At 42.3% G+C, this 25,154-nt stretch overlaps 2 protein-coding genes across 5 annotated transcripts in view; one reads left to right on the forward strand and one right to left on the reverse strand.

Annotated features, from left to right (window-relative positions):
• On the forward strand, positions 1-4,883 carry C1QL3 (complement C1q like 3). The gene is made up of 2 exons (XM_035545460.2): positions 1-797; positions 4,704-4,883. The coding sequence occupies exons 1-2, from the start codon at positions 210-212 to the stop codon at positions 4,881-4,883; spliced, it is 768 nt and encodes a 255-aa protein (XP_035401353.1). The 5' UTR covers positions 1-209.
• The window catches only part of PTER (phosphotriesterase related), a 23,482-nt gene continuing 3,173 nt past the window's right edge, over positions 4,846-25,154 (reverse strand). The window contains exons 2-6 of one of the 4 annotated variants that reach the window (XM_035545454.2): positions 23,406-23,447; positions 17,557-18,035; positions 14,989-15,254; positions 11,863-12,003; positions 4,847-8,462 (exon numbers count right to left, since the gene is read on the reverse strand). In XM_035545454.2, the coding sequence (XP_035401347.1) occupies positions 8,252-8,462; positions 11,863-12,003; positions 14,989-15,254; positions 17,557-17,988 (1,050 nt within the window). In that variant the 5' untranslated portion in view covers positions 17,989-18,035; positions 23,406-23,447 and the 3' untranslated portion in view covers positions 4,847-8,251. Of the gene's footprint in view, positions 8,463-11,862; positions 12,004-14,988; positions 15,255-17,556; positions 18,036-23,405; positions 23,448-25,154 lie in introns of all 4 variants that reach the window. The other 3 variants (XM_035545456.2, XM_035545455.2, XM_035545459.2) reach the window with 3 other exon arrangements.

Below are 25,154 nucleotides of genomic sequence, written 5' to 3' on the forward strand. Positions count from 1 at the left end.
CCCGCAGGCGCCTCCGCCGGCAGCGGGAGGGCGGCGAAGCCCCCCGGGGGAGCCGGGCTCGCTCGGGCTCGGCGTCTTTTCGGCTCTGAGGAGGTCCCCGCACAACCAGCAAGATTTTGTCCAAAAGCAGGCAAGAGGATCGCCCTGCGCTGAGCCGGCTGGTGGGCAGCAGGCGGCGGCTGATCGCGGCCGGCGCCCTGGGGGTGGTGATGGTGCTGCTGCTGGTCGTCCTCATCCCCGTGCTGGTGAGCTCGGCCGGCACCTCGGCGCACTACGAGATGCTGGGCACCTGCCGCATGGTCTGCGACCCCTACGGCGGCACCAAGGCGCCCAGCACGGCGGCCACGCCCGACCGCGGCCTCATGCAGTCCCTGCCCACCTTCATCCAGGGCCCCAAGGGGGAGGCCGGCCGGCCGGGCAAAGCCGGGCCCCGCGGCCCCCCGGGGGAGCCGGGGCCGCCCGGGCCGGTGGGGCCGCCGGGCGAGAAGGGCGAGCCGGGCCGGCAGGGGCTGCCGGGCCCCCCCGGGGCGCCGGGGCTGAACGCGGCGGGGGCCATCAGCGCCGCCACCTACAGCACCGTGCCCAAGATCGCCTTCTACGCCGGCCTGAAGCGGCAGCACGAGGGCTACGAGGTGCTCAAGTTCGACGACGTGGTCACCAACCTGGGCAACCACTACGACCCCACCACCGGCAAGTTCACCTGCTCCATCCCCGGCATCTACTTCTTCACCTACCATGTGCTCATGCGGGGCGGCGACGGCACCAGCATGTGGGCAGACCTCTGCAAGAACAACCAGGTGGGCGCCGCGCCCCGAGCGCCCGGGGGGACGGGGGGACGGGGGGGCACGGGGAGCCGTGAGGGGACGGGGATACTTGAGGGGACAGGGAGCCGTGAGGGGACAGAGAGATGGAGGGGGGTGACAGGGAGCTGTGAGGGGAGAGGGAGCCGGGGGGGACAGAGCCAGGGTTGGGAGCCGGTGGCGCTTGAGGGAAGAAGGGAGTCGTGAGGGGCAGGGGATACGTGAGGGGACAGGGAGCCGTGAGGGGTAGGGGATGCTTGGGACAGGGCGCCGGGGGAGGAAGGGGATACGTGAGGGGACAGAGAAACGTGAGGGGAACGGGGCGCCGAGAGCCGACAGAGAGCCGTGAAAGGACAGGGAGCCGCAAGAAGCCGTGAGGGGACAGAGAGCCGGTGAGGGGGGAGCCGGAGGCGTTTGAGGGAAGAAGAAACCGTGAGGGGAAGGGGAGGCGTGAGGGGGACAGGGAGCCGTGAGGGGAGAGCCGTGAGGGAACAAGGACCCGTGAGGGGAGCGGGCGGGGCCGCCCGGCAGAAGCGGGCGGGGAGCGGGAGCCGGAGGCCGCTGGAGGCGGCGCGGGGCGGGGGCAGCGGTACCCGGGCAGCGCCGGGCAGGGCAGGGCCGGGGGAGCCGAGCGGAGCCCCCCGCTCGCAGCGCCCCGCGGCCGGCAGCAGCCCCCGCCCTGGGGGCGCCGCCCCTGCTCCGCCTCGGCTGCCTGAGGGACGCCGAGGGGCGGCGCGGCGCTGTGCCCGCAGCCCGGCCGGCGTTAAGCCCCGTCCCGGGGAGTTACCGGCGTTAAGCCCCGTCCCGGGGGGTTACCGGCGTTAAGCCCCGTCACGCCTGCCCGCTCCCCTCCCGGCCCGGCGCCTCGCCCCGCGCCCTTGTGCCGGGGGGGAGCAAATGGCTCCGGGGCGGCTCCTGCGGGTGGTGGCTCCTCAGAGGGAGCGGGGAACGGAGCGACGAGGGCAGCAGCAGCCGCTAATTAAATTAGGAGATGTCTGCCGTAAATAGGAGCGCAGCAGACAAACCGGGAGCAGTAAAACAAAGCGCCGTGTGGTATATTCACTTCCATGTAAAGGCAGTCCCGTCCACCGTGGGGATACCGTTTTACCGGCAATTAAGACACGAATTCATTTTTGGTCCCTATTTATAACGCGTTTTAAAGTGTTTACTTTTCCCAGACCTGCTACTTTTTTAAAAAAAGTAACTAATTGCAAATATTAAACGGAGCCTGGAGTCTAAGCGTCCCCAAATAGAACCACTTCCACTACCAGACATCAGACAAATTAAACCGATTCAGAGGAAAAAATAAAAAAGGGGAGGGTGTCTAGGCATATACGTCTGTATGTTTATGCTAAGATAAATATTTAGGTAAATATCCACACACAAATTATCTAAAATCGACAGCTTTGATGCAGCAGCGCTTCCTTTTGGTTACGATTTATACCTGAAACGCTAAGCGCTGATGTGGCGTGGCAGCAGCCAGCCCCGTGTGATGTGTAGGAAAGCTCGGAAGTTTTGAAAGTAAATCGCTAAATGGCGTCTGACAGAGATGACACTGTAAATTCAGTGTTTTCCAACAAAGAAAAAGCCGTTGGAAAGTGTGAGACTTAGAGGAAAAAATAGCATTCCTACGCAGTGCCTCTGAGGAATCTCAAGGTCCCCAGTGTTAACACATCGCCTTCTTTAATAGTTATAAAGCACGGGGAAGTGCTGAGATCGCGCAGCTCAGCTGCTCTGTGCCTGCAGTCCGGGTGTCCCAGCGTAGCTCTGTGAAAGATGAGGGAGCAGCCGTGCAGCTTATGGAACGCATCCTGCCTTAATGCTCTGATTTCGAGGTACACGTACGCTCCTGCAGCAGTACGCTGAGAATTCATCTGAGACCGCTCTGCCAGGCTTTAAAAGAAAAAAAATTATGGTGCCTCACCAAACGAGGTAAAAAACTTGAAAATAGCACGCTGGGGTTTACAGGACGTTTGTCACCATTCGCAGGGCAGTAATACCTGCACTTTACTTTCCAGGCTTTTGAATCCAGGGTCCCCTTTTTTCCCCCTTCAGCCACTACATACGATCTCAGGTCTTAAAATGAAATGTCCATTATTGGCGTATTCGGTGTCCATATGCTGACCTCCTCACGCCAGTCACAAACACAATTTGAACTTGCTTTTACTATCCACAGCAGTACAAAATTGTAGAGAAATCCACTAAGCAGCATTTAATTATGGTCTACATGGAAATTTGGAAAGTAATTTAAACCATTTCGTTTGCCAACATGCAAGATAATAGTCATTTTCTGTGAAAGTTTTTCTCCTTCAGCTGTAGCCTTTTTACTCCCTTCCATTTGCCCTTTCCATCTCTATTAGCAATACAGTCTCAGCCCACGTTATCTTCTTTGGAGGGCATTTCTAGGGTTAATGGCCCAGAGCCTTCAACTCCACCCTGCTAGTCATTAATCCAGACGAAATACCTTGTGTTTAGAATTGTTATTGCTAAAACACTAGCAAAATAGATGCCCTCTGTAAACAATACCAGGCGATTCAGGATCAAGAAGTCCTGAAATAGATGTGGTTTATTACCATGCGATGCATCAGTTTAAATTTGCAGCCTGTCAAACCACTGCAAGATTTTTAAGCCTTTCTCACTCATACAGGATGTATAAAGAAATGTATAAATAATTTCCACCTACAGTGATGTTTAAGCTGCGTAATACCATAAGATCCTCCATGGTAAAGACATCCCCCCCCCGCCACCTTTTAACATTTCAATATTAATGTGAGACCATATCATATGAAAGTTTAATTTGGAAATTTATCATTTAAACTTTGAAAGGAATCCGTGGAAATTTGTGACTTATAGCCTATTTTTTCAATTCAGAAGAGATAAAATCCCACATATAGTACGCTAAGTCATGCATTATTACTTAGTTCAGGTTTGCGGTGCCACTAAATCACTTACTGCTCTGTAACTACGCCAGAACAAAGACAAGCAACAAGCAGATGATGCGATATAAATCTCATACAACTAAGTTTAAATATTTTAACAAACAGGGTCAAATTATATATAAATGATTTGAAGACTTACAATGCCACAGACTATTCATTGCTGGAAACCAACATACATCTACTTCCAGTTTGCTACTAATGTCAAATTTAATCAGTTGTGGAATAGCAAGGGAGCAATGAAAAAAAAAAAAAAACATGTTTAAGTGAAAGTTGCAAATGAAATTAGAAGTCCTCCATTGCTTGTAAATTCCAAGAGCTCTCAAAGTAAACAGCGACTCACCCCTGATTTTTCAAATATGCATCTTTTACACTACACAGAAATTAAATGTTTGTTTAATGAAATGTGGCATTAACAGCTTTTCCAAACCCTGACTAGATTACCTTACCTGCCTGTGTGCGTTGGAGCGAGCATGTGAGTGGGTGGGTGGGTATTTTTTTAAATTCTCTTTACAGCATGATACTACTAGCAGTATGACAATAAATCGCTTCTGGAAACACTCCAGCCTGGTATCAGTAGGGCCTCACTGTGGACCCTCACCAATGTCAATCAATTGTTCCGCTGAAATAAAAGTCACGCCAGTGTAAAACGGGCATGCGACTAGATTCGGTGCTCCCAACTCTAGCTCTTACTACACGTATTTAAAAAGGCACAAAGTATTTACGGCAGTGCAGTTTTGCATTGATCAGAGGACTGAGATATAAGCAGGTTATTGCTGTAGTTTCAAATACTGTATTGTAGGAGAAAACAAGCAGTGCCCATAAGAAAAAACTGTAATATATGTTATTAGACATTTAAAGCGTCAATGTGTGCATGCTGAATAAAATCGTGAGGCTATGCTTCAATTTCACCATGCAGGAAAAATTACCAGAGTTTTCTTAACCACTCCTCATGTATTTTATGTAGGTTCGAGCTAGTGCGATTGCTCAGGATGCTGATCAGAATTACGACTATGCCAGTAACAGCGTGGTTCTTCACTTGGAGCCAGGAGATGAAGTTTACATTAAATTAGACGGAGGAAAAGCACACGGAGGAAACAACAACAAATACAGCACATTTTCTGGATTTATTATTTATGCTGACTGATAACGAGTAAAAAGACCCACCAAACCAGTCCAAAAACGAAGCTCGCTCTTCTAAGCAATGGATTTGCGTGGCAAAAGTCAATGAAACAAGCACCCCAGCAGAGATCGACCACAGAACACCTCACTAGTGGGGAAAAAAAGTCGAATGCTACCTGATGCACATCTGTACAACACAGAGAAACCTTATGTTAAAAAAATTACTAAGCGAGTTAAACAGATGTGTGATCCACTACCACCAAAGCAAATACTTCCTCATTGTTAGTGTCCATGTGAATGAAGTCCTACACAGGTCAAATTTTTATAGGAGAAAAAAAAAACACTAAAGACACTGAGCTATTTCTTCAGTGTATATGATACTTCGATGTGTTATGATCTTGCTGCTTTATCCATACTTCAGCTTTGGTTCTTGTGACTTACTCGCTAACAATGATGCTTAGAGTCCACTCATAGTGTGGTGAGGAATGATTTTACAATAAAAGGAAGAGGTAATCGAAATATACTTTCTCTCTCCAAAGGAATTGTTTGCCTTGTACTTTTCTTATTCTTCCACTTAAAACTAGAAAGTAATCAGCTTCAAGCCTTAACTCAATGTTCCTGCTTTGTAGGTTTACATTAGACTTTTAACATAAAGTCAAACCACCTGAGTTGTTTAAATTTTGTCTTCCCCTTAGCTATGTTCTAAAAGAAAAAGAGGGGTAGAAGAAACACTTTTTTTTTTTTTTTCTGAAATATTTAACAGCTGACAAACTATTATATTGGACCAAATCCCCGATTACACTGAAGCCAATGGCAAAACTCCCATTGATGTTAGTGGAAAGAGGATTTGGCTCTTCATTTGTAAACGTGTAAATATATAGTTAGCCAGTTTTACAGGCCCATTCTTGATGGTTAGTTGTGTAAATATTTAGCAAGCCTAGCATCAACATCCTCAGACCAAGGTCAAATGTTTTCTTTGCAGCAATTAGTCTTCATTAGTCCTTCAACACTTAGACTGTACTTGGGTACTCTTTGTAATAAAATAGTGATGACAGCATACTGCAGATGTTCAACTAGAATTTTGTAGGAATCGGTCAAAACCTTAGCTGTCTCCGGTGTCTTGTCTCACTGGAGTTGGTGAGACTATCCCCACAAAGGAAGAGTGGGAGATGTGACCTGAGAGAGAACGGTGGGACACAGACCTTTTCCGTGGTAGCTAGTTAGCCATTTGTGGTAAGGCGTGCCTATGAAATGGACACAGATAAGCATACTACCAAAAATGAAAACACATATGCAAAGAAAGAAGCAGATATTTACTTGCAAAAAGAAGCGTGTATTAAAACCTATTTTTCTCATTCATATATAGAGATATATATATATTAAGGCTCAAAGAAAGAAGTTTAATATGTATAAAGGATTAATGGCTTGGAGAATTAAACTAAACACAGGTACTATGAGTTACATAGTTATAAAAATGCTTTAAAATCTGTCATACCACTAATAGCCACAGAATACTTGTCTTCAGAAATCAGATTTATTATTTGTTTTGGTTTGGGGAGGGGAGGCTGTCTATTTCTCTCAGGTTCAAACTCGCAGATTTCAATCTAAAAATTGAGCAAGGTCATTAACCGGCTCCTTAGCAGAGTTGGTTAGGTTATTTTTAACATTTTGGCAAAGTGAAGGTAACATTTGTATAAATCGTTACAGAGTAATAGAGGCTACCCCTAGCATTTCAATTTCATGCAATTTGCCACAAGCAACCTTGTCTAATCTACTAAGGGTACAAACTCAGATTTATCTGCACTAAAACGCCTAAAGTGTCTGCCATTGAGACAAAAAGCTCTTCAGTGCTGATTGCTCAGTAGAAGACTGACGAAGACTTTAAGAATCTCTCAAAATCTCATTTGAATGAGTGAAGCTTTTCTTAAACAGAACATATTGCTCATTTCATTTCTGTTTTGAGTTGTCCGGTTTGAAAGATATGCTGAGGTAGTCTAGACTAAGAGGATCGCCAGTTTAATTCATTTAGGTTTTATAAAGGGACATCGTGCTGCAAGCTGCTTGTGTATCATCTCATCTGAATGGCTATGCTTTTAGTCTATAACAAAGTGCCAAACTATATCTGCACATTGTAGTGATCACTTCTGTTTTTCTTCTACTACGTAACATACTTTAATAACAGACGTGTAACCGACTTCACGTCTGTTCAGTCCACAACTGCTTTCCATGGTTAGCGCACTCGCAGCAGTGTAGCTGGAGATCGTCTGTGCAGCAGCAAGCAGTAATGTGCTAGAGATAATTTACAACTAACAACGCATATTTACTGAGGTATTTACTGGAAAAGGTCAATACTACAAGACATATAAGGTCAAATATGAAGAAGCTTTCAAAATCAGGCTACCATTGCTACTGGGTAAGACCTTTTTTTTTTTTTTTTTTGGATAAATCACTTGCCCTGGTTTAAAGTTAGACAAGAGGAAAGAACACACTTAATGTGAAAAACACATATAAGGCAAACATTTCTTCCTTTTTCATCATATCTTGATATACTGATTTGTAAAGACTTATATCACAACCTTTGTTATAACTATTGCAACTCATTAAAACCGTATTATGTAATATATTTTGCCTTTTGGTGTTGCATCCTTGCAAAAAGAAGCTGGTCTGTACTGCAGTTTCACATGATCGCTGTGAGATTCCATCAATTCCCAATGAAAAACTAATGTGGTTAAAAAATAGACATCCTTAACAATACTACACGCAGTTTAAAAGGTCTACAAATTGTTTTATGCAAAAATAATTCTTTCCATGTATTTTTTACATGTTCAGTTTAAAGTAAGTAAATGATTAAATGAGAAAGAAAGAGCATTTTTTTAGAATTATTTGACATTTCTTTTGCCTTCTGTTCTACTTGGAAGGTACTTCAAAGTGCCAGACCTTTTATCTAGCATTATTTAAATGATATAAGGATAATTAGCGGATTATCAATATTACAAGAATTAATTAATTAAAATCACCCTGTGGAAAAGGGGGATTTAATTAAAAGCTGTAATTTTCTTCAAAGCCCTGACGATGCATCTTCAAAAATATTCCTGGATAACGTAATAGTATTATTAGCTTACTCTCTGGAAACAACTATTTTGATACATTGAAAAGATTTTGCAGGTAGGCTCACATCCAGTAAATCATTCATGAGCAGACTTTCAGAAGGGAGAAAACACAGTTTTGTTGTTCTAATTAAAAAGAAAAGTCCTAATCAGGTTGTTCGTAACATGAATACCTTCCAGTTTCTCTGACAATAAGCATGTTTTTAAATGACTGCTCCCCTGAAACAAATCTGAATTATGTCAAGCTCCCCTATAAAATAGGAATTTATAAATTTATTCATTATTCTTACTTAAAAGTCAACCACCGCTTTGGATTTTCTAGGAGTATTTTATCAATTTTATCTTGGGAGATGCCTCTAATGAGCATTTTAGGAACTATGTTTTTAAGGATATGTGAATATCCATGACCTCCGTATTTCATCAACCTATTCTTCGTGTGCACATCATGAGCCATCAGAATTCTGTCTTCATAGCCTTCGTTGATCAGCATCCGAACCCTGCAAAGGTAAAAAGTGTACCTGTCACTGACAGCTCTCACTCTGCAACAACACAGAACTGATCAGTAGTTAAAATTATTGCACTCCTACACGGCATCATAACTACTAGTAGAAAATAACTACTTTAAGGTACTCAGAAGACATGTTCCTGATGTTTAATTAAACCTAAAACACTTACTTTATTGAATGATAATAATAATAATAAAAACATACCAACAAATATCGCAATGTGGACAAGGAAAATTATTTCCAGCTGGCATGACTTTGAATTTCCAGTCTCACGGGTCCATGGAGGAATTCAAGAATTTCATTATCGCCAAGCACGCGACACAGTTTTTACATACATGAGTAAGTAATCATTTCCTACAAAAACTCCTTGCCAGCACGATCTACTCATGGGGTTAGCTCTTGCTGCTGTCACAACACTGGTCCCATAACAACTGTGGAGGACCAGACTCTGCCTCTGACAGGTCCTTTGTGAAGCCTGGCTCAACAAGGCAAATACTTTCACATCCGTGCTTTATTCCCAATTAGAATAACCAGGTTGTCAGCATCATATTCCATGCAGGCAATTATCAACCAAACATGTTTCAAAGATGTTCATTAAAGAAGATAAATAAGACAGGCATTGTACAGTGCCAGCATGTGCCAGCAAATTAGAGGAGTTAATTCAGCAGTCCAGCTAAGCAGACTTGGCAAATTGACAAGTCAGCTTGAAAAAATAACAAAACGAAACTCATCCTTCTGGTCATTCCCTTGCAGCAAGCCTCCTACATGGCGTCCTTCTGTTCTACGTTGCACTCAGGTAACCTTAATCCCTTGCTAAGCCCAGTTTTTAGAATTTATTCGGTAGGTGTCTGAACTTCTCTGTTGCATGACTCTGCTAAGTTTCGGTTTTCCACTTGCACTGGCGGCAAGCTGCAGCACTGAGGGGGCAGAGACAGACAGAGCAGGCCTGGAAGTGCTCGTTCCTCACTAAGCCACCCAATTCCACCAGATGCCAGCACTGTGAAATTCTAATTTTCACCTTCTTGCCTGTGCTTTGATCAGCAAGAAAGCAAACACTGGTTTTATAAGTAACCACACTGTATCTGAAAGCCTTTACTGTCAGTTTTTATTACAACTACTTACGAGGAGATACATCAAGCAGGATCAAATCAATATGGAGAGCAGAAAGAAGGCAAGTGAGATAGAACTTAGTAAAAAATCAGTGTCTTTCATAAAAACAATATAAACAGTGCTGTATAGCACACAGCTCTATGTACGCTATAGGATTACAACACCACTAGTATCTTCTCCACCTTGAAATACAAAGAGAACACAAGCTAACAAGAGAATAAGAGCAATGGCATTGGAGTGACTGTGTAAGTTCTTGGCTGACCAAACATCACCTTAGAATGATCTCCTTTCATGTTTGGACCCATTTTGTGGTGTGTGGAGGCATACGGTCCTTTATATTCCTCATTTGTTGCTTCTTCTTGCTTGTTTCTGTAAGTTTAGTTAGTACTTCCTGCTGTCTCAAAGGAAAACTCTTCTTGAAAAAATTCAGTTCTCCACTTGCACTGGCAGTAGATTGCAGCATAAATGCCTCAGTACACACACAGCTAAACTGTGTTAGACTAGGTATGGTACGGCTACAGAAGTTTACTCATCTTTTGGACAGACAAGACCTGAGCATATATTCTCCATTTAGTTTGGCCAAAATATGTTTCACTGACACATTTAAAGATCAGTTTGATTTCCATCTCTGGGGTGCTGCTAGACCAGAAAAAAAAATCACAAACAAAACCGACAATCCAAGGAGACTTCCACTGTCAACATATGCCCAGGGTGGATGCATCGAAAACTCAACAAAATCCATGCAATGGCATTTCTAGCTGGAGTGCAGATAGCCACATCATACAAAGAGAGGACAAACTCTTAGTATGTTCTTCCTATAAGCAGCCTGCTGTGATAAACACTCAGCTGCCAGAGAATTTTAAGGAGAAATATTGGTGGCTAAGCAAGTACCATGGATGGAATAAAAGCTTTGCCATGGCTGAACAAACACTTGCTAACCAGGGCATGCTCCATTCTTCTACACCTTTTCCTCAGTGCTTCTGTACACGCTGACCTACTGTGGCACAGGAGAGGGGAGCAACTTTAGCGATTCTGAATGTAAAAACTGCAGATTCATCACAGCAGTTCAAAATACCGTGTGCAAGACTGAGAGACCTGTTAGAGAGAGAAACTATTTCTAGTGTGAAAAGCAGCAGCAAACGCCTGGCAGTAAGTAGAACAGCAGCCACAATACCTTCTTAGGAGAGCGGCCTGAAAACAGAGAAGAAAAGTTTTGCAGCTAATTTGAGAGTGAGGGCAAAGCATTGTCTGAAATGTAAGTGAAAGCTAGAAAGCTCCTTCATTAGTGATCAGGGACCTTAAAATCTTTCTCCTGAAAGAGAAGGAAAGAATTGTTTCTGACTCTGGAAGAGAAACAAGACATAGGGCACGATGGCATCCCATCCCTCAGATAGCTGCCGCTTGACTACACCCGAACACTGAGGACGAACGGTGAAGGAGGCTCACACCCCTGGACAGACTGGAAGAAGGGAGAAGCCCACTCCCAGCTGACCATACCTGCCTCAGGCAGCTTCTGCAAGGAATGCATCTCCTTGGCAATATTTTGTGCTAGCACAGCACAAAGATTTGTCATGCAGCTGAGCTGAGAGAGAAGCAGGGAAGAGGTATCTGGCCAGTAGGGCCAATACTGTCACAGTGTGGCTGTGAAGAGCACGGGAGTTGTGAGGAGACAGGGCTCTCAGCCTTCAAAAGTGGGAAAGGACAACAGGAGAGGGGCGGGATAAATGATGACATGCATGGAAGAACAAAAGGCTGTTTTTCAGGATGGAAGCACAGGACCAAATCCACCCAATGAAACTAATGACTTTTGCTCCTATAAGACGCTCGTGAGAAGATGTAATAGGCTCAGAAGAAGCATAGTAGCAACACTAGGTTTCCAGCAGAAGCCAAATCCTAACATAAATCCTGTTATCTCCAGCCTCTCCTTTTATAACACTTTAATTTTTTATAATACATTAATATATAAACGCAGTAAATGATAAAATTCAACCAAATCAGCATGGAATTAGGACAGAGAATGAAGTTAGAGTAGCTTTTGATCTTTCCCTCAAGTCACACTCTATGACTTTCTGATTCCACATTTTGCTTTGCAGATAGAAGAAATTATACATGCTGCCCTAAAGAAGTGACAGCAGCAGAAAAAATTGCCATTATTTTAGTATGAAAAAAGACACTTTTGAACTGCTAGCAGAATCACTCCGTGATGCCCTTTAAGACAAGTACCAATAATATTCATTTGTCAATGGCAATGCTATTGCTCAAACCGCACTGAAGCAGATACCTTGCAATTCTTTCATTGTCACTCGGCATGTCGATGTCAGGATGGAACTGGTAATGAAGAAATTCCGTACCAAATAGGTCATACTCTAAATAGCATCCAAGTTTAGCAAATTCCAGAAGTTTCTCTGTATCAAATATAGTCCTGCAGAACATATATAACACAAAGTCAGCATTGTAACGGGAAGAAAAAAATCTCACGGTGTGAAGGTGAGGTATTCTGTGACTTCCTATTTGCAAGGAACAAAACCAGCTAGCGACGATTTTGAAAAACAGAACTCCCATTTGGCACATGCAACTGAACCTGGTAGACAACACTGTCCTTCTTACATTCAGCTGGGACTTCATGCATTAAACAAATATGAAGCAAAAGCAACTCTTCCCCCGTGATATAATAAAAAAAACAACATTTACAATCATCTTTAAAGGGAAACAGAAAACTTACTTACTTTTGGTACCACTAAACCTCTCAATAGACAACCTAACAAGGAAGGACATTTAAGGAGGAGGTTAATTCAGAGTGACATTAAAAAAAAAGGACATTTGATTACTGACATAAGACAGATTTACGTTCTTAACAGCTACCGGAGACAGCTGCATCCAGCACTTGTTTCATCCATCAAACACCGTTAATACACAACTTTGTCTTTAGTTTCTATAATGTACAGTGATGTTTCCAGACTGTCACCAGAACTGCAATATATCTTAGCCTGTGTTCGGGTCTGCCCAGAACACCTCAAGGAAATGCTCTTACCAAAATATATAATGGGACTGTGAGAACCCGAGGCATGGGCTCTGCATCAGATGTGGAAAGCAAAGGAACAAAGCTGCTAAAACCCATCCCTCATTTGGAAAAGAATGACAACTGAAATAACAGCTCTCTGGAATATTTTTTCTGTGAAATGTTTTTACCAATAGCATAAACTATCCAAATGAAAAACAGCAACAACAACAAACCCCACCACAGAACCCTCAGATGATACCTGGTAAATTTATCTTTTATATTTATGACAACACATTTTTTTTTCATCTAGGGAAAAAAACAGGTTTCCACCAGGGCAGCATAGGTAACCAAAACTAGCCAGGAGTACTCATTCCTGTGCAGGTGATCCTACATGTTTTTAAAAACAAAGAACAAAAAAAACCCCACTAACAGTGTATCTCAAAATCACAGCCAGAACAATTTCTTTTGAGAACTAGTCTTAACGTTGTGCTTTTGGAAGCTCTGTCCCAACAAGGGCCAGGAGAACTTAATTCCATCAGCCACTCTTCCCCTTGTAAGCCCTGCTGATGTAGCAACAGCAGGAGCTGGCAGCTCCTCCAGCTGGCAGCCTGGGTGCTGGAGTGAGGTTGTTTGGGCAACGTGTCCCTGAGTGGTCCTGAACTCAAGGAAGAGGAGATGGGACACAGGGAAGTGGTTTGGACCTCATCCACAAGTCACCACAGGGACACCCACCAAGCCATCTTCAGACCAGCATTCCTAGCAGCTGCAGTGAGTCTTCTAACAAAAGCTGCTGAATTCAGCGTACGCTGATCTCTACTAAGATGCCTTTGTAACCTTAAACCCAATTAAATTCGGTAGCCAAGGTTCAGCAGCTGTTCCTCCCTAGCCTGTATGGGCACTGTACTTTCACGATGGACACTTGCAACCTTTTGCTCTAAGATGTTACATTGCAAAACATGGCAGCCAGCATTTTAGTTTTTGTATTTGACTGTAAATCCACCTGAAAACTGCCCTTCTGTCTGTGTCAAAAGCAGGCATGAAATATGGAGCTCTGCACAAATTTATCTCACATTTAAGGGACTGGGATGCTCCCACGTGGATTCTTCTCACTGAAAGAGACTTAAAATGTTAAACGCACACTGCAAAGCCAAACTTCACAGCAGTTCAGAGCCTATGTTACAGCAAGTGCCAACCTGAATGTGTGAAAATAACGACAGAAGCAGAATAAGGAAAAGCCATATTGTGTATCAGCGGCTGTTAGCGGAACTGCACCTCTGCCTTGACTGTTTTCCTACTTATGCTGTTTATTTTTTCCACCAATAAATCACTGAATTCAATGATTTACAACAGTGTATGAAAGCAAGAAAAAACCAGAACTGATGTTTATGTTGTAGCAAAAATGGCTACATAAGTACTGACACTGCAGTTTGCTCAGTCCTCTTTCACAAAAAGATTTAAGCCGTCAGATTGTCTTAATAATTGAGAAAAAATATAGCTAGACATACAATGGAATGCAGGTAAATAAAGAAAGCCCATACCGTTTCTATATAATCGAATATAAATAAAATTTCATGGCACTGAATTTTATCTCCTAAAATCGCCACGCAACACTGAGCTCTGTATGAATACAAAAAAAAACCAACCTGACACTTGATTTATAAGAGCCTATAATCATTAGAAATTTAGAGCACAGTGCTTTTGCCTGTATTACACTCACATCGACGACAAACAATCCGATTGCTGAGAGTCATACGACCACAAACAGTCTCCATTATTCAGCAACTGTCCAAACCAATCAATGCTTGGACATTTTCCAAGTCATCATGAGCAACACAAGGTCACACGAAACTGATTTGGTAATAGAGGCTGTGTTTCTAAGTTGGAGAGAGAAAAGCACCCCAATTCCTCTGCATGTGTGATGTAGGGCTTCTGGGTTTTGCTCTCAAGGAAACTAAAAGTTAGCTCTGGGGTCTAAGATGACAATTATCCAAAATCCAACCGTTTTCTTTTTATTTCTTCTGTCTGGTAGCAGAACTGAAAAGATCCAGAGTCCAGCCAAATCAGTGATTACATTAGCATCTGTGAGACTTTGGTCAGGCCCTTAAGAGTAGCCCCGTCTTCAAAAGTGCTGGAAGCCCAACAGCTTCCCACCCAGCCTGGCAGGAGCTTCTCAACATCCAGCGCTTGTTAAATGCAGTGATTTGCACAGGGATGTCAATTAATGGAATCCTCTTTTTTTTTTTTTTTTTTTTTTCCTAATATGGTTACGGTTATTCCTAATCTTGCATCCAAACCTTCAAAAGGAGCGTTTAAAACTCCTCGAGCATTTTATGAGTGTGAACCTAAGAGCTGATCCAGTTTGAAGTGCTGGAAGCCGATTAAGCTCTAAAGAAGCAGTCTCCTTACCTGTCGAGGTGAGACATGACAGTTTTGGAAGCGTCAGCCCCAGCTTCCTGCAGAATGCGGATGATCTGGAAGGGCGCATCGCTGTTCCTGCCGGGGTGGATGATCACGGGGCACCCGAGCTGCGACTGGGCGCGCGCGGTTGCCTGGAGCACTCTGCGTTCGCTCTGGGTCAGGGGCCAGGAGCAGCCTATTTCCCCCACCACGCCACACTTGATGTTAGTCCCATCCGCTCCGTTGAGTACCTCGCCAACAATAATGTCTGTAAGCTAAAGAACAGGAAACTGAGATGTTTGGTTAGTAACACTGTCTGTGTTAAACAGCACCACATTTGGCTGATGGACACTGCGCTGGTTATACTCCTGAGGTCCTTTTGACCCTACTTAAATAACAGTTGGGTGTGTGAAAACACTGCCGTTAAAATCTGGTTTCTGCCAACTAACGTCAACCTAGCCATTAACTAAGACCAAAATAAACACAGGGGCAAATCAGTTTAACAGTAAGCACTCACACGGTTGCCTGGGTTTGCAAGGAAAGATTGTCTACATATAATTTGAATGCTGCTTTAAGCTGAGACTAATTTTTCTTAAAAAAAACCAAACAACTCCAGGACAAAACGTTGTGCCTTACAGTCCTAGACTGGATCCAGAAACAATTCCAGGTAATTTCTTGCTAAACAAGGGCTCAGAGATTAAGGAATCCTTGTCACTGAAACAGGGAAGGAAGAAAGTCTGGCAAAGATTCTGGGCCACAGATCCTGAAAAGACAAGTTTAAGGCAAATACTGCTCTTGGGAATGCCAATGTAAAACTACTGTAACTCTGCTGACTTTGGAACTACAAGAACAAAGCTCAGCTGACAAACTTACAGGGTCAAAATTAGCTTGCTTTTAAAATATTCATAGGCAAAAAAGACATCAGAATCTCTGAATAAAATCAGCTTGTTGTAAAATCTTTCGCTTTTCTTTTCCAGAATAGGCACGTATCTTCAAGAACACACTCAGAATTGAGAGCACAAAATGGCAGTGATGATGACGTTCTAAACGTTTGTCCCTGAACGTTAAAGAAATTACGATTTTAAGGAAAAATAAAGTGAACAAAGGAAGAACGTTTTCAAGCAAACCCAGGAAATCAAAAAAGCTCACATCAGTTTTCAAATAAATTTCTAACTTACCTTTACTCTACATCTTGTCTCCTCAACAGGTTGATACAACACATTTTACGGCAGGTTTCTGCCCCACACTTTATCCTATGATCACACACCTTCTGCTTCATGTATAACCAATCTACCAACCACTTCCAGGGACAACCAGACACAGAGTTCACTTCTCTCCTGAGAGCAATCTGAAGAACATTTCTCCTGCAGCAACACCCTTGTGTCACCAAACAGCTCTGCAACTTCACTCGTGTTAAACGAACACAGATTACCAGAAGCCTCAATACTTCTCTTGTTCAGCTAAAGCAAGCAACAGAATATTCAAATTATCTTTGCTTAATCAGGAAAAGTATCGCTATGATAAATTCACTAGCAAATGAGGAACCACCAGTTATCATGGTGCAATCCCTGCACAACCCTTGTTAAGTAAGTGATCGTTGTTTGGACTGCATTAAGTACTGATGAACTGTTGACTACAGGACATCTGTGGGTCTTCGGCAGTCCACCAGATACAGAAGGGAAACCTTTGCCCAAGGAAATCTATTTGTATCAAATTCCAAGTGATGTAAAAATATTTAGGAAAAGTTGGACCATACAGCTTGGGCCAATATGGTCCACAGAGTTGACAGTGCTATGTCACGTTACACCTGCTGAAGCTTTAAGCATTTATTATTAAAAAGAACTTGACTCATTTGTAAACTGTGATAGACTTAAAAAATAATAATAATTCAGCTCTATAAATTTTCATTCACAGCCTCCAGCCTTGGAGAATTCCGCTTCCTTCTCCCTATCATCGCATTTTCTTAATAAAAGATGAATGAATATTTATTATTACAGAAGTATCTGGGGACCTCTGTCATTATTAACACATTGTCTTAGGCACTGCAGAAACAACTGGATGTAGATTCTGCCCTGAAAAAATGGGAAAATGGCAGAAAAGAGAGAGAGAACAGGCAGCTTGAGCAGAGCGATGATTTACAACTGTCCTATAAATACTGCAGTTATTTATGCTTTTTACAGGAATTCTGGGTGATCTAATTGGGAAGTAATCAGCCAGGAAAATAGACAAATGAGGAATAAGGAATAATGTTTCCTCCTTAAAAAATTGTAAAATGCACAGGATAAATGGTGTTGTACCAAAATCCCGCATGTGAAATATTTTATTTTCCTTTACTGTTGCATTGTAACTAATCCCTGAGAGAACATGGAGTTTAAGAACTGGAAATGCTGACAGATAATCCCAGTACACACAAGTAGGGCTGGTCCAGCTATAGCACACAAACAGTAACAGTGCTCTTAAATTCTGCAAATTAAGAACATTTAGATTTCATCTATTTTACTTGAACTTCTCTCCAATTTTGACTCATCCAGGGATGATCCATAGGAGAGAGGCTCCTAAGAGATGGTTAAGACTTACCTGCTCCACTGTCATAGCCTGTGTTTGAGAAGAGTGAGTGGAATCCACATAAAACCCAGCCCCAGCAATAATATGCACTCCAGTTTCTTCAGCGAGTTTCTTCAAAGTCTGCATATCCCGACCGATTCCTGTGGTAGTGTTCTCCACGATAGTCCCACCACCTGCTGCTTTAAAATGCAACAGCTCCTCCTTTACAGCATCCCTTTCCTGACACAAAAGAAGGTTTTCTTTGTGGCTGTAGGGGTTCTGCTTAATCCAAAACAAGTTCTTCATCTCAATGGGCCCATCAGACAAAGGCTCTTGGCCTGGTGAAGGTGGACAAAAACAGCTGCTGTAGTTCATAGACAAGTGCTCATGAGTCAACGTGTAGCCAAGCTGGTCCGGCTCCACGAGGCCCAAGACAGTCTGGGCTTTTCCTCTCTGGGAAGGCATCTTTCTTCAGCAATTTCAAAAGGAGAAAATACAGATTCTACAGAAGTCTAGGAAGGAAGAAGAAAGGAAATTTCAGAAAAAGCCAACATTTCTTGGAAAATGTCTGAATTCTCCTCTCTCGCACGCACATACCTATATGCCGTGTGTTTGTTAGAATGTTTTCAAGTGCTAAGTCCAAGTAGAGCAGTCAATATGAAAACAAAGCATCTATTTTACCCAATTACACTTTCATCAGTACTCTAACAATGTAAAAATATCGCATTCCAGTAAAAGGAAATTGTCATCATTTATCGTGCTACAGTCAACACCACATTAAGATAAATGTTTCCTATCTAATAACAACCACTGTATGTTTATTCAGGATTCTTTACTCTTCAGCAGCTGTCAATTTTTGTCAGCTTGAGCCACCAGATGAACATACTTGGCACCAACAGTGAATATTCCTTACTGGTACTTTCACTTTATCTGTGTCCTCCACGACTCGCTATCCCCTTCTCATGCCGAGGAACCCACCTGGGTCTGGGCACCTCCCCTGCCCCTCCACACGAGGAACGCAGGGATGGGGTGACATCTTCTCGGGCGTTTAGCAGGGGCTCGAGTCCTCCTGCCAGTTTTGCTGGGGAAGCCTGGCCTAGCCCCAGGGCAACTCCTCCAAAGCTGACAACAGTCACTGAAAACACAACCTGGCCCCCATCCAGCTGGGCAGAAATTCCCGTCTGGTTCCAAAGTGCTTTTTCTGCCAGCTTCATTGGCCAAATGTTTTACCAGTTAAGAACAGACCTTAGCCTAACATTTCATTTCCATGGCTCAGCCCCTAAGATGATTTTTCCCTCACCTTTAATATAAATGAAAGCAGGTTATTTTTCAAAACATCAAATGAGTGGTGACGAAGACATACCTTAGGGCTGCTGTCTACAATTGGTTCATGTCACAGGCATCTGCTCTATGAAAGTTTAGCCTGGATCTCTACAGGTTAGAATTAGCTGCAGCTGTCTCCATTGGGATTTGGGGGGATTTTTTTTTCTTTTGAGGGTGGGGATGATCTTCATAGTTTATGTGCCGTATTAACATTAAACATAGCTGACTACTCAGCTCATGTTAGATCTTCCTGATGCTAGTTGCAAAGGCTTGAGGATATGTAGTTATAATCCCTAGTCAACCAAAATCATCAGTTATGAAACAAAATACATGTTTAATCATGTCCAGAGGACAGGACTAACTAGAGCATGCATTATTGATTAAAGAGAGAGGTCTTTCCCATTTCTGTCTCCCTTTTAGTGAATAATATCATAAACATGGGTTTGTTACTGGTAAAGCCCTCAGAGGACATCTTCCTTTTTAATTGTTAATGTTAATCTACCAGGAAGACAGAAAAACTGAAATCTGAAGGGCACTGAACTCTACATATCAAAGGGCACAAGAATGCCTGTGTCTCTTTGGGGATACTTTCTTTTCATGAGAAAGACTCACTGTCATAGTACCAATGTAATAGCGACCCCGCTCCTGCAAAAGGCAGATACCACCTGTCTAGTGATGTTTGAGTGCTGGCAGTTAATTTAATACGAAAAGTCAGCCATCCACAAGAAAAAGAAAAAGAAAAAGTGACTGTGTTTGCTTGTCTTGTGTACAACCAGACGTATAATAATCCCACGTAGGAAGAACTGTTCTTTTATGAATGGCATTTGTAGACTAGTGTCTTGACTTGTTTGAGAAGGCAGAAGAATAATAACTCTCGCGGAACAGACTGCTGGCTGATTAATATAATGTTGTGTTGTTTTTTTTTTGCCAAATAAATTAAGAAGTGCATGATTTCAGAAAATATCATTCTTGAGAAAATAATGAAAAGCAAAATACCTGTCTTAGTCAGAAACTGCTGCTAACTGCAATTCAGTTAAGTTGTCCAACTGAGCCATTAATTCCATTCCTGAATAAAGCCAGTGTTCTGTAGAACAACGCCCCAGTCTGGAAAAAGCTCAACGATCCGGGTCGTTGTTATACACACAGCAAAGTGACTATGATAATGTATTCTTTAATTTTTATTTTTCTTCCATTAAGTATCTATGCTCTGGTATTCAATAAAGTCCCTATAGCATAAAAAGTGATATCCACTCTCTACTGGAGAAACATTTTTTTCTCCACATTTATTGACAATTTTCAAATCTATTTATTAAGTTAGGAAAACAGACCTATATAAATAAGTTTGTATTTAAGTATATAAGTACTGAAGCTCTTTTAATAAAACTAGACACAAAGTGATTATAGTTGGTTTCCTTAAAAAGTTTCCACTTTATTTATTTTTTTTGACAGTGCAGTGGCTCAAAGCAGCCATTCTAATTGATTCAGATTTTTTGCTCACTTTCAGATTCCTCCTTTGAATGTAAGAAATACAATAATTAAAAGTTTACTTTCAACATTTGTTCCCACTAATTCCTTTCTGACATAGCTAAATTAGACTACCATCAATTAATCTGGCCCATACACTGTGAAAACCTATGGTTGTGTGAGATCTTACAGCCTGAGGCTGCTGTCTTCTGATTTATAACAGCAGGAAACATCTAAAATTACCTGTTCCAGTGCCAGGTTTCTCTTGCAGCAGACATGAATCTGTTGATTTTTAGGCTCTGTACTTCAGATTATAGCATACATACAGAGCTTACAAAACCAATGCCTACTATTGAACCTTTTGATTGAGCCCAAGTGCTTTTATGACTATAAGAAGCATCACAGAAATGGAAACTGACATAAACAGCATTTAAAGCAGGCCTAATTTTATCTTCCTGAAAAATATGATTAACGTTAATGTCAGTGCCTGCTTACTAACAGTTTTAGAAAACCAACACTTTTAATAAAAAAAAAAAAAGAAAAATAGAGACAGCCAACAAATCGTGACTAGAATTATTTTTAAAAACACAGTCCTGGTATCTTCTCTACCATCATTTACATAGACAGCATGCTATGAATATGCTATAATGATACATTATTCTTGATAAGATTCACCTGACGGAACCATAATTTAATTAGTGTCTTTAAAATAGATTTATGTGCAAACAGCTTTCAAATTGAATAATGACTGCTGCTTAATTTAAACATGCATACGTTAATGTTCATGTGGTTTTCTAATGACTTGTATGCCACGTTTTACACAGAATTTTCTTTTTTTGGGAAAGTTTCTTCTTTCGTACACTGGGGATTGAATTCATACCCTCTCATTTAGCCATCTAAAATGGTACACGTCCTTATAAAATAACTGTCTAGACTATTTTCATACTGGAGATGGGAAGACATATCTACAGGCAATTCATCCAGCCTATTTTGAATATTTGTGACAGGACAGGACAAGCTACTTTCTCTAACATCTGCCTCCTTCCATGGACTAAGGAAGGAGCCAAGAAGCAATCTTGGACAAGCCAGTATATCTTAGATGGCCCTGCATGAGACATGTGAGTTAAACTTCCTGAATCCTCACCCAGTTCGATGGAAGGGTCAGGGAGAGAATGGAAGAGGAAAAAGGGGAAAGGAATTCATATTTCTATGACAAAAAATAAACAGGTAGGCTCTTATCTGGCAACAAGATGTATTTTGGTTTTGGAAATCACTAATTTATACTCTGGTACTGCCAAGGCGCTCCCCCACACATCAAGGTTTCTCTGTTTAGGTGCTGTATAAAGAGAAATAAATTACATTTCCTGGAAATATACTCAGATAAAAAGAAAATACATATAATCTTTAACATACAATCAAAACTCTTATTTTTTTTTCACAACAGCCTTGAAACAACAACCTAACATTTCCTTAAAAACACTCTGGACTAATCTTTACTACTCATTGTATGGTGAAATACAACTCTCACCATCACCCTCCTGTTAAATACTGGAGAAGTAAATATTTTTCCTAGAGGTATTATTAAGAGGAAAAAAACTTGCTGCTAAAAAGGTCACGGTACTGCGTTCCTTACTCTGGTAAAAACTCCACTAAATTCAAGAGATGTTTTGCTTGAATATTGATGGCAAGAGTCGTGTTTCTGCTTTTCCCATCTGAAACTCACACTTCAGTCATTGTGTCATTTTAATGGTCTTGTAATGGGAAGTCTCTCTAGGTTTGGATTAGTTGCTTCCTACAGTAATTTCATATTGCTGAAACATTATAATCGCATAAACGCGGTTTCCACATGCTAACGCTGCATTTGTTTTGATTCGGTAAGCACATTGGAATGGTATTAGCACAGATTCTCTCGACTTGTATGAGAATAATTGTATTGTTGTTACATTACAATGCGAGATTACAGGGACACTAAGTGGAGATTGCTGTGACAAAAATTACAGAAAAGCAAAATGAATGGCTGAATGGGTATTTATTATGTTCAGAAAAAAAATTACACACGGCTGACATTTAGAAACATGGGTTGCCCTGACTGCATGAAGAGGGCATATTATAAGAGGGTTTTTCCCTGTACAGTCATGCAATTTGAGGAAAGGTGACACAGCAGAGGTTCGATATGTAGTCACAGCTGGAGGAAATGCTTTGAGCATTCAATTCTACTGTGAGTGACCACTGCAAAGCATGGAGAAGCCCCGTATCAGAAATATAGGACACATCTATGGCCCATTAGCTCATCTATTCTGTGTTATCTCAGCATCCCCCATATTTGATCATTTTGCAATGAGGGAAAATGTTAGCAAGACGATGCAAGAGGAGAGGCACAGGGTACGAGAACACATGCAGGCTGTTTCAGGATGAAGTTAAAAACAGAACTTCCTTCTCTCTTCTCACATGGTTCTGCCAGCTCTGCAGAGCTTTGTGGGGTGAAAGGAACTCAGTTCTGCGGGGACTTTTCTCCCCTATACCCATCAGACAAGCAATTTTTATTACTTCTCTGACCGACAGGTTCCACATTGACTTTACCTTCAAAAATGTACATAGAAGCTTTAATTACAGGACAAGCATGCCTGAAAACCAGCCCTCTCATACGCTGCTTTCAAGAAGCACGACGTTTTTGCTCATGCACAGTGTCAGCAAGTGCAGACACTCCTCCGGCGCCAAAGGTGGCTGACGGCCTGTGATGCCATCCTCCTAAACAGGCATTCTCATGACACAGTTGTCTCTGTGTTATGTGAGATGCCAGAGAGTGTCTCCTCTGGGTTATTTGGCCTCAGAAACAGAATTTGGGAATGGGGTCAAAGGACAATGAAAAAATGCATGTTTCTGGGTAAACTCTTGTCTCTTCTGCAGAAATGGCAGATGGGCTTCTCTGAAGATGAGCAGATTACTTCCATTAAAGTCCTAAACATCCTTCCCCAGCTCAATGATCAGAAGGGACATTGATCTTTTTCCTCTCCCAAACTGGAACTACAAGACTAACATGATTTGCTGAACTTCATGCTAACTCAGAAAATAGAGCCAAGGCAAATAACCTTTACCTATTCAGAGGCGGTGTTATCTTTTTTCACTAGCTTCACACTCTGTAAATTAAACAAAAAACAAGTATCATAAGTATCATGACAGTTTTTCACAGTATAAACAAGCATTGTGAAAGTTTTTCACAGCCGCTTGTTTAGTGCAGAAGTGTACTAAAGGGAAAAGGATGTAGAGTGCTGGCTTTCCTCCTAGTTCCCAGTTAAACTGCATCAGGGTGGCATACGAGTATTTCCTTGCACATAACACTGAGGAAGGCTTCGTGTCCTAAGGACCTGTGCCACATGGGGGATTTTCCACGCCTTCTCTAAAGCTCTCAGAGTGGAGGGGAACACTTACAGCATCTCTCTCCTGCAAGCACTCTCATCTAACCCCATAGGAGCATATGTTGTAGATTTTCCCTTACATCAGTTTCTCATCTTTGTGTGGCTATATTGTCAAGGAGAAAATAAGAACCTCACCATTTCAGGTATCTGTAATCTCTTGACTGGGTAAAAATTGGCCAACAGATCCAAAACCTAGAGATTTCTCGGGGGAATATACAAAAAGTGAGAAGCAAAGCTTTTAAACGCTCACCTGGAAGGGTAAGCGAAAACTCTCCCTGCGTACTCCGCTCTCACTCCCCTCGGCTCTGAGCAGACACGCACAAAGCAGGCTTCTGCCTTACAGTTCAACAGCTGCACCAGGACAGAGGGCAGCCTCTCCTGTGGCTCTCATAGGAGACCTTTGGGACCAGAGGAAGCCCCTGTGACCTGCACGGGGCCATGTGTGCACTACTGTCTTAGTATTTAATACTTTGAGTGCTTTTTTCTCAAATTGGTTAAAGTTCAGCTGCTGCTAATGCAACAGAGTCAGACTTTCGTTTCGCCTTATTTCTGCGCAGATAAGGGTCGCAAAATCAAGGCTTCTCTGAGCAAAGTCACATTGAAGTTTCTTTTCCTCAGAGATACGAGACCAACATCCCCATAAATGTTTTTTCATCAGCAGCTCCTCTACAAGAACTTCAGGGGATTTTACATTTTGGGCAGCTTCCAAAACTACTCCTGATAAAAGGTCATCGAAAAATTCTCCCCTAGGGTCCAACATTCCATTAATTATATTTTACATGCACACACAGTGTTTTTAGGCCAAAAATCAGGCCTGAGGAGACTTTACACTGTACAATAGTCCATGCAAGGCCGGGCGAGTCCTGCATGCTGCTACGTGCACTTGTGTTCTTTACCCTAGGTGAATCGTATTTGCCCCTCGTGGGCGCTGGGCTACAAGCACACACCCTTTCTTACAATGAGAACACCAAACAGGACAGCAGCCTGTGCTTTTTAGGAATACGTCTTCATTCCCTCTAAATTTCAAATTTGAAACTTAAGCATATGCCTAACTACCTTTGCCATTATTCTCATTGACTTAATTGGTTTTAAGGTCACAGATACTAAACATTTTTCACACAAGCTTGAATATTTCAATAAGCATGTTGGATGAGCATTGTCACTCACTTGCAAAGTGCCTTCACCAAAAGCCACAGCAAATCACTCCCTAGATCTTTACACGCAGAAATAAAGAGAAAAGGGAGGGAGATGTGAGATACCAAAGACCCAACACCGTCCTTCTCACCACAGAAATCTAGGCAATGGAAGGGTGCTGTTCATTACTGCCTCTTGGTCAAGACTACACCAAGAACTGGAACCATTCCTAACTAGAAGATTCAGATGAATGAAACCCAAGGCCAGCTCGATCCACTGAGGGCTGTGAAGAAA

The sequence above is a fragment of the Cygnus atratus genome, chromosome 2 (genome assembly GCF_013377495.2).
Source record: "Cygnus atratus isolate AKBS03 ecotype Queensland, Australia chromosome 2, CAtr_DNAZoo_HiC_assembly, whole genome shotgun sequence".
NCBI classification, from domain to species: domain Eukaryota; kingdom Metazoa; phylum Chordata; class Aves; order Anseriformes; family Anatidae; genus Cygnus; species Cygnus atratus.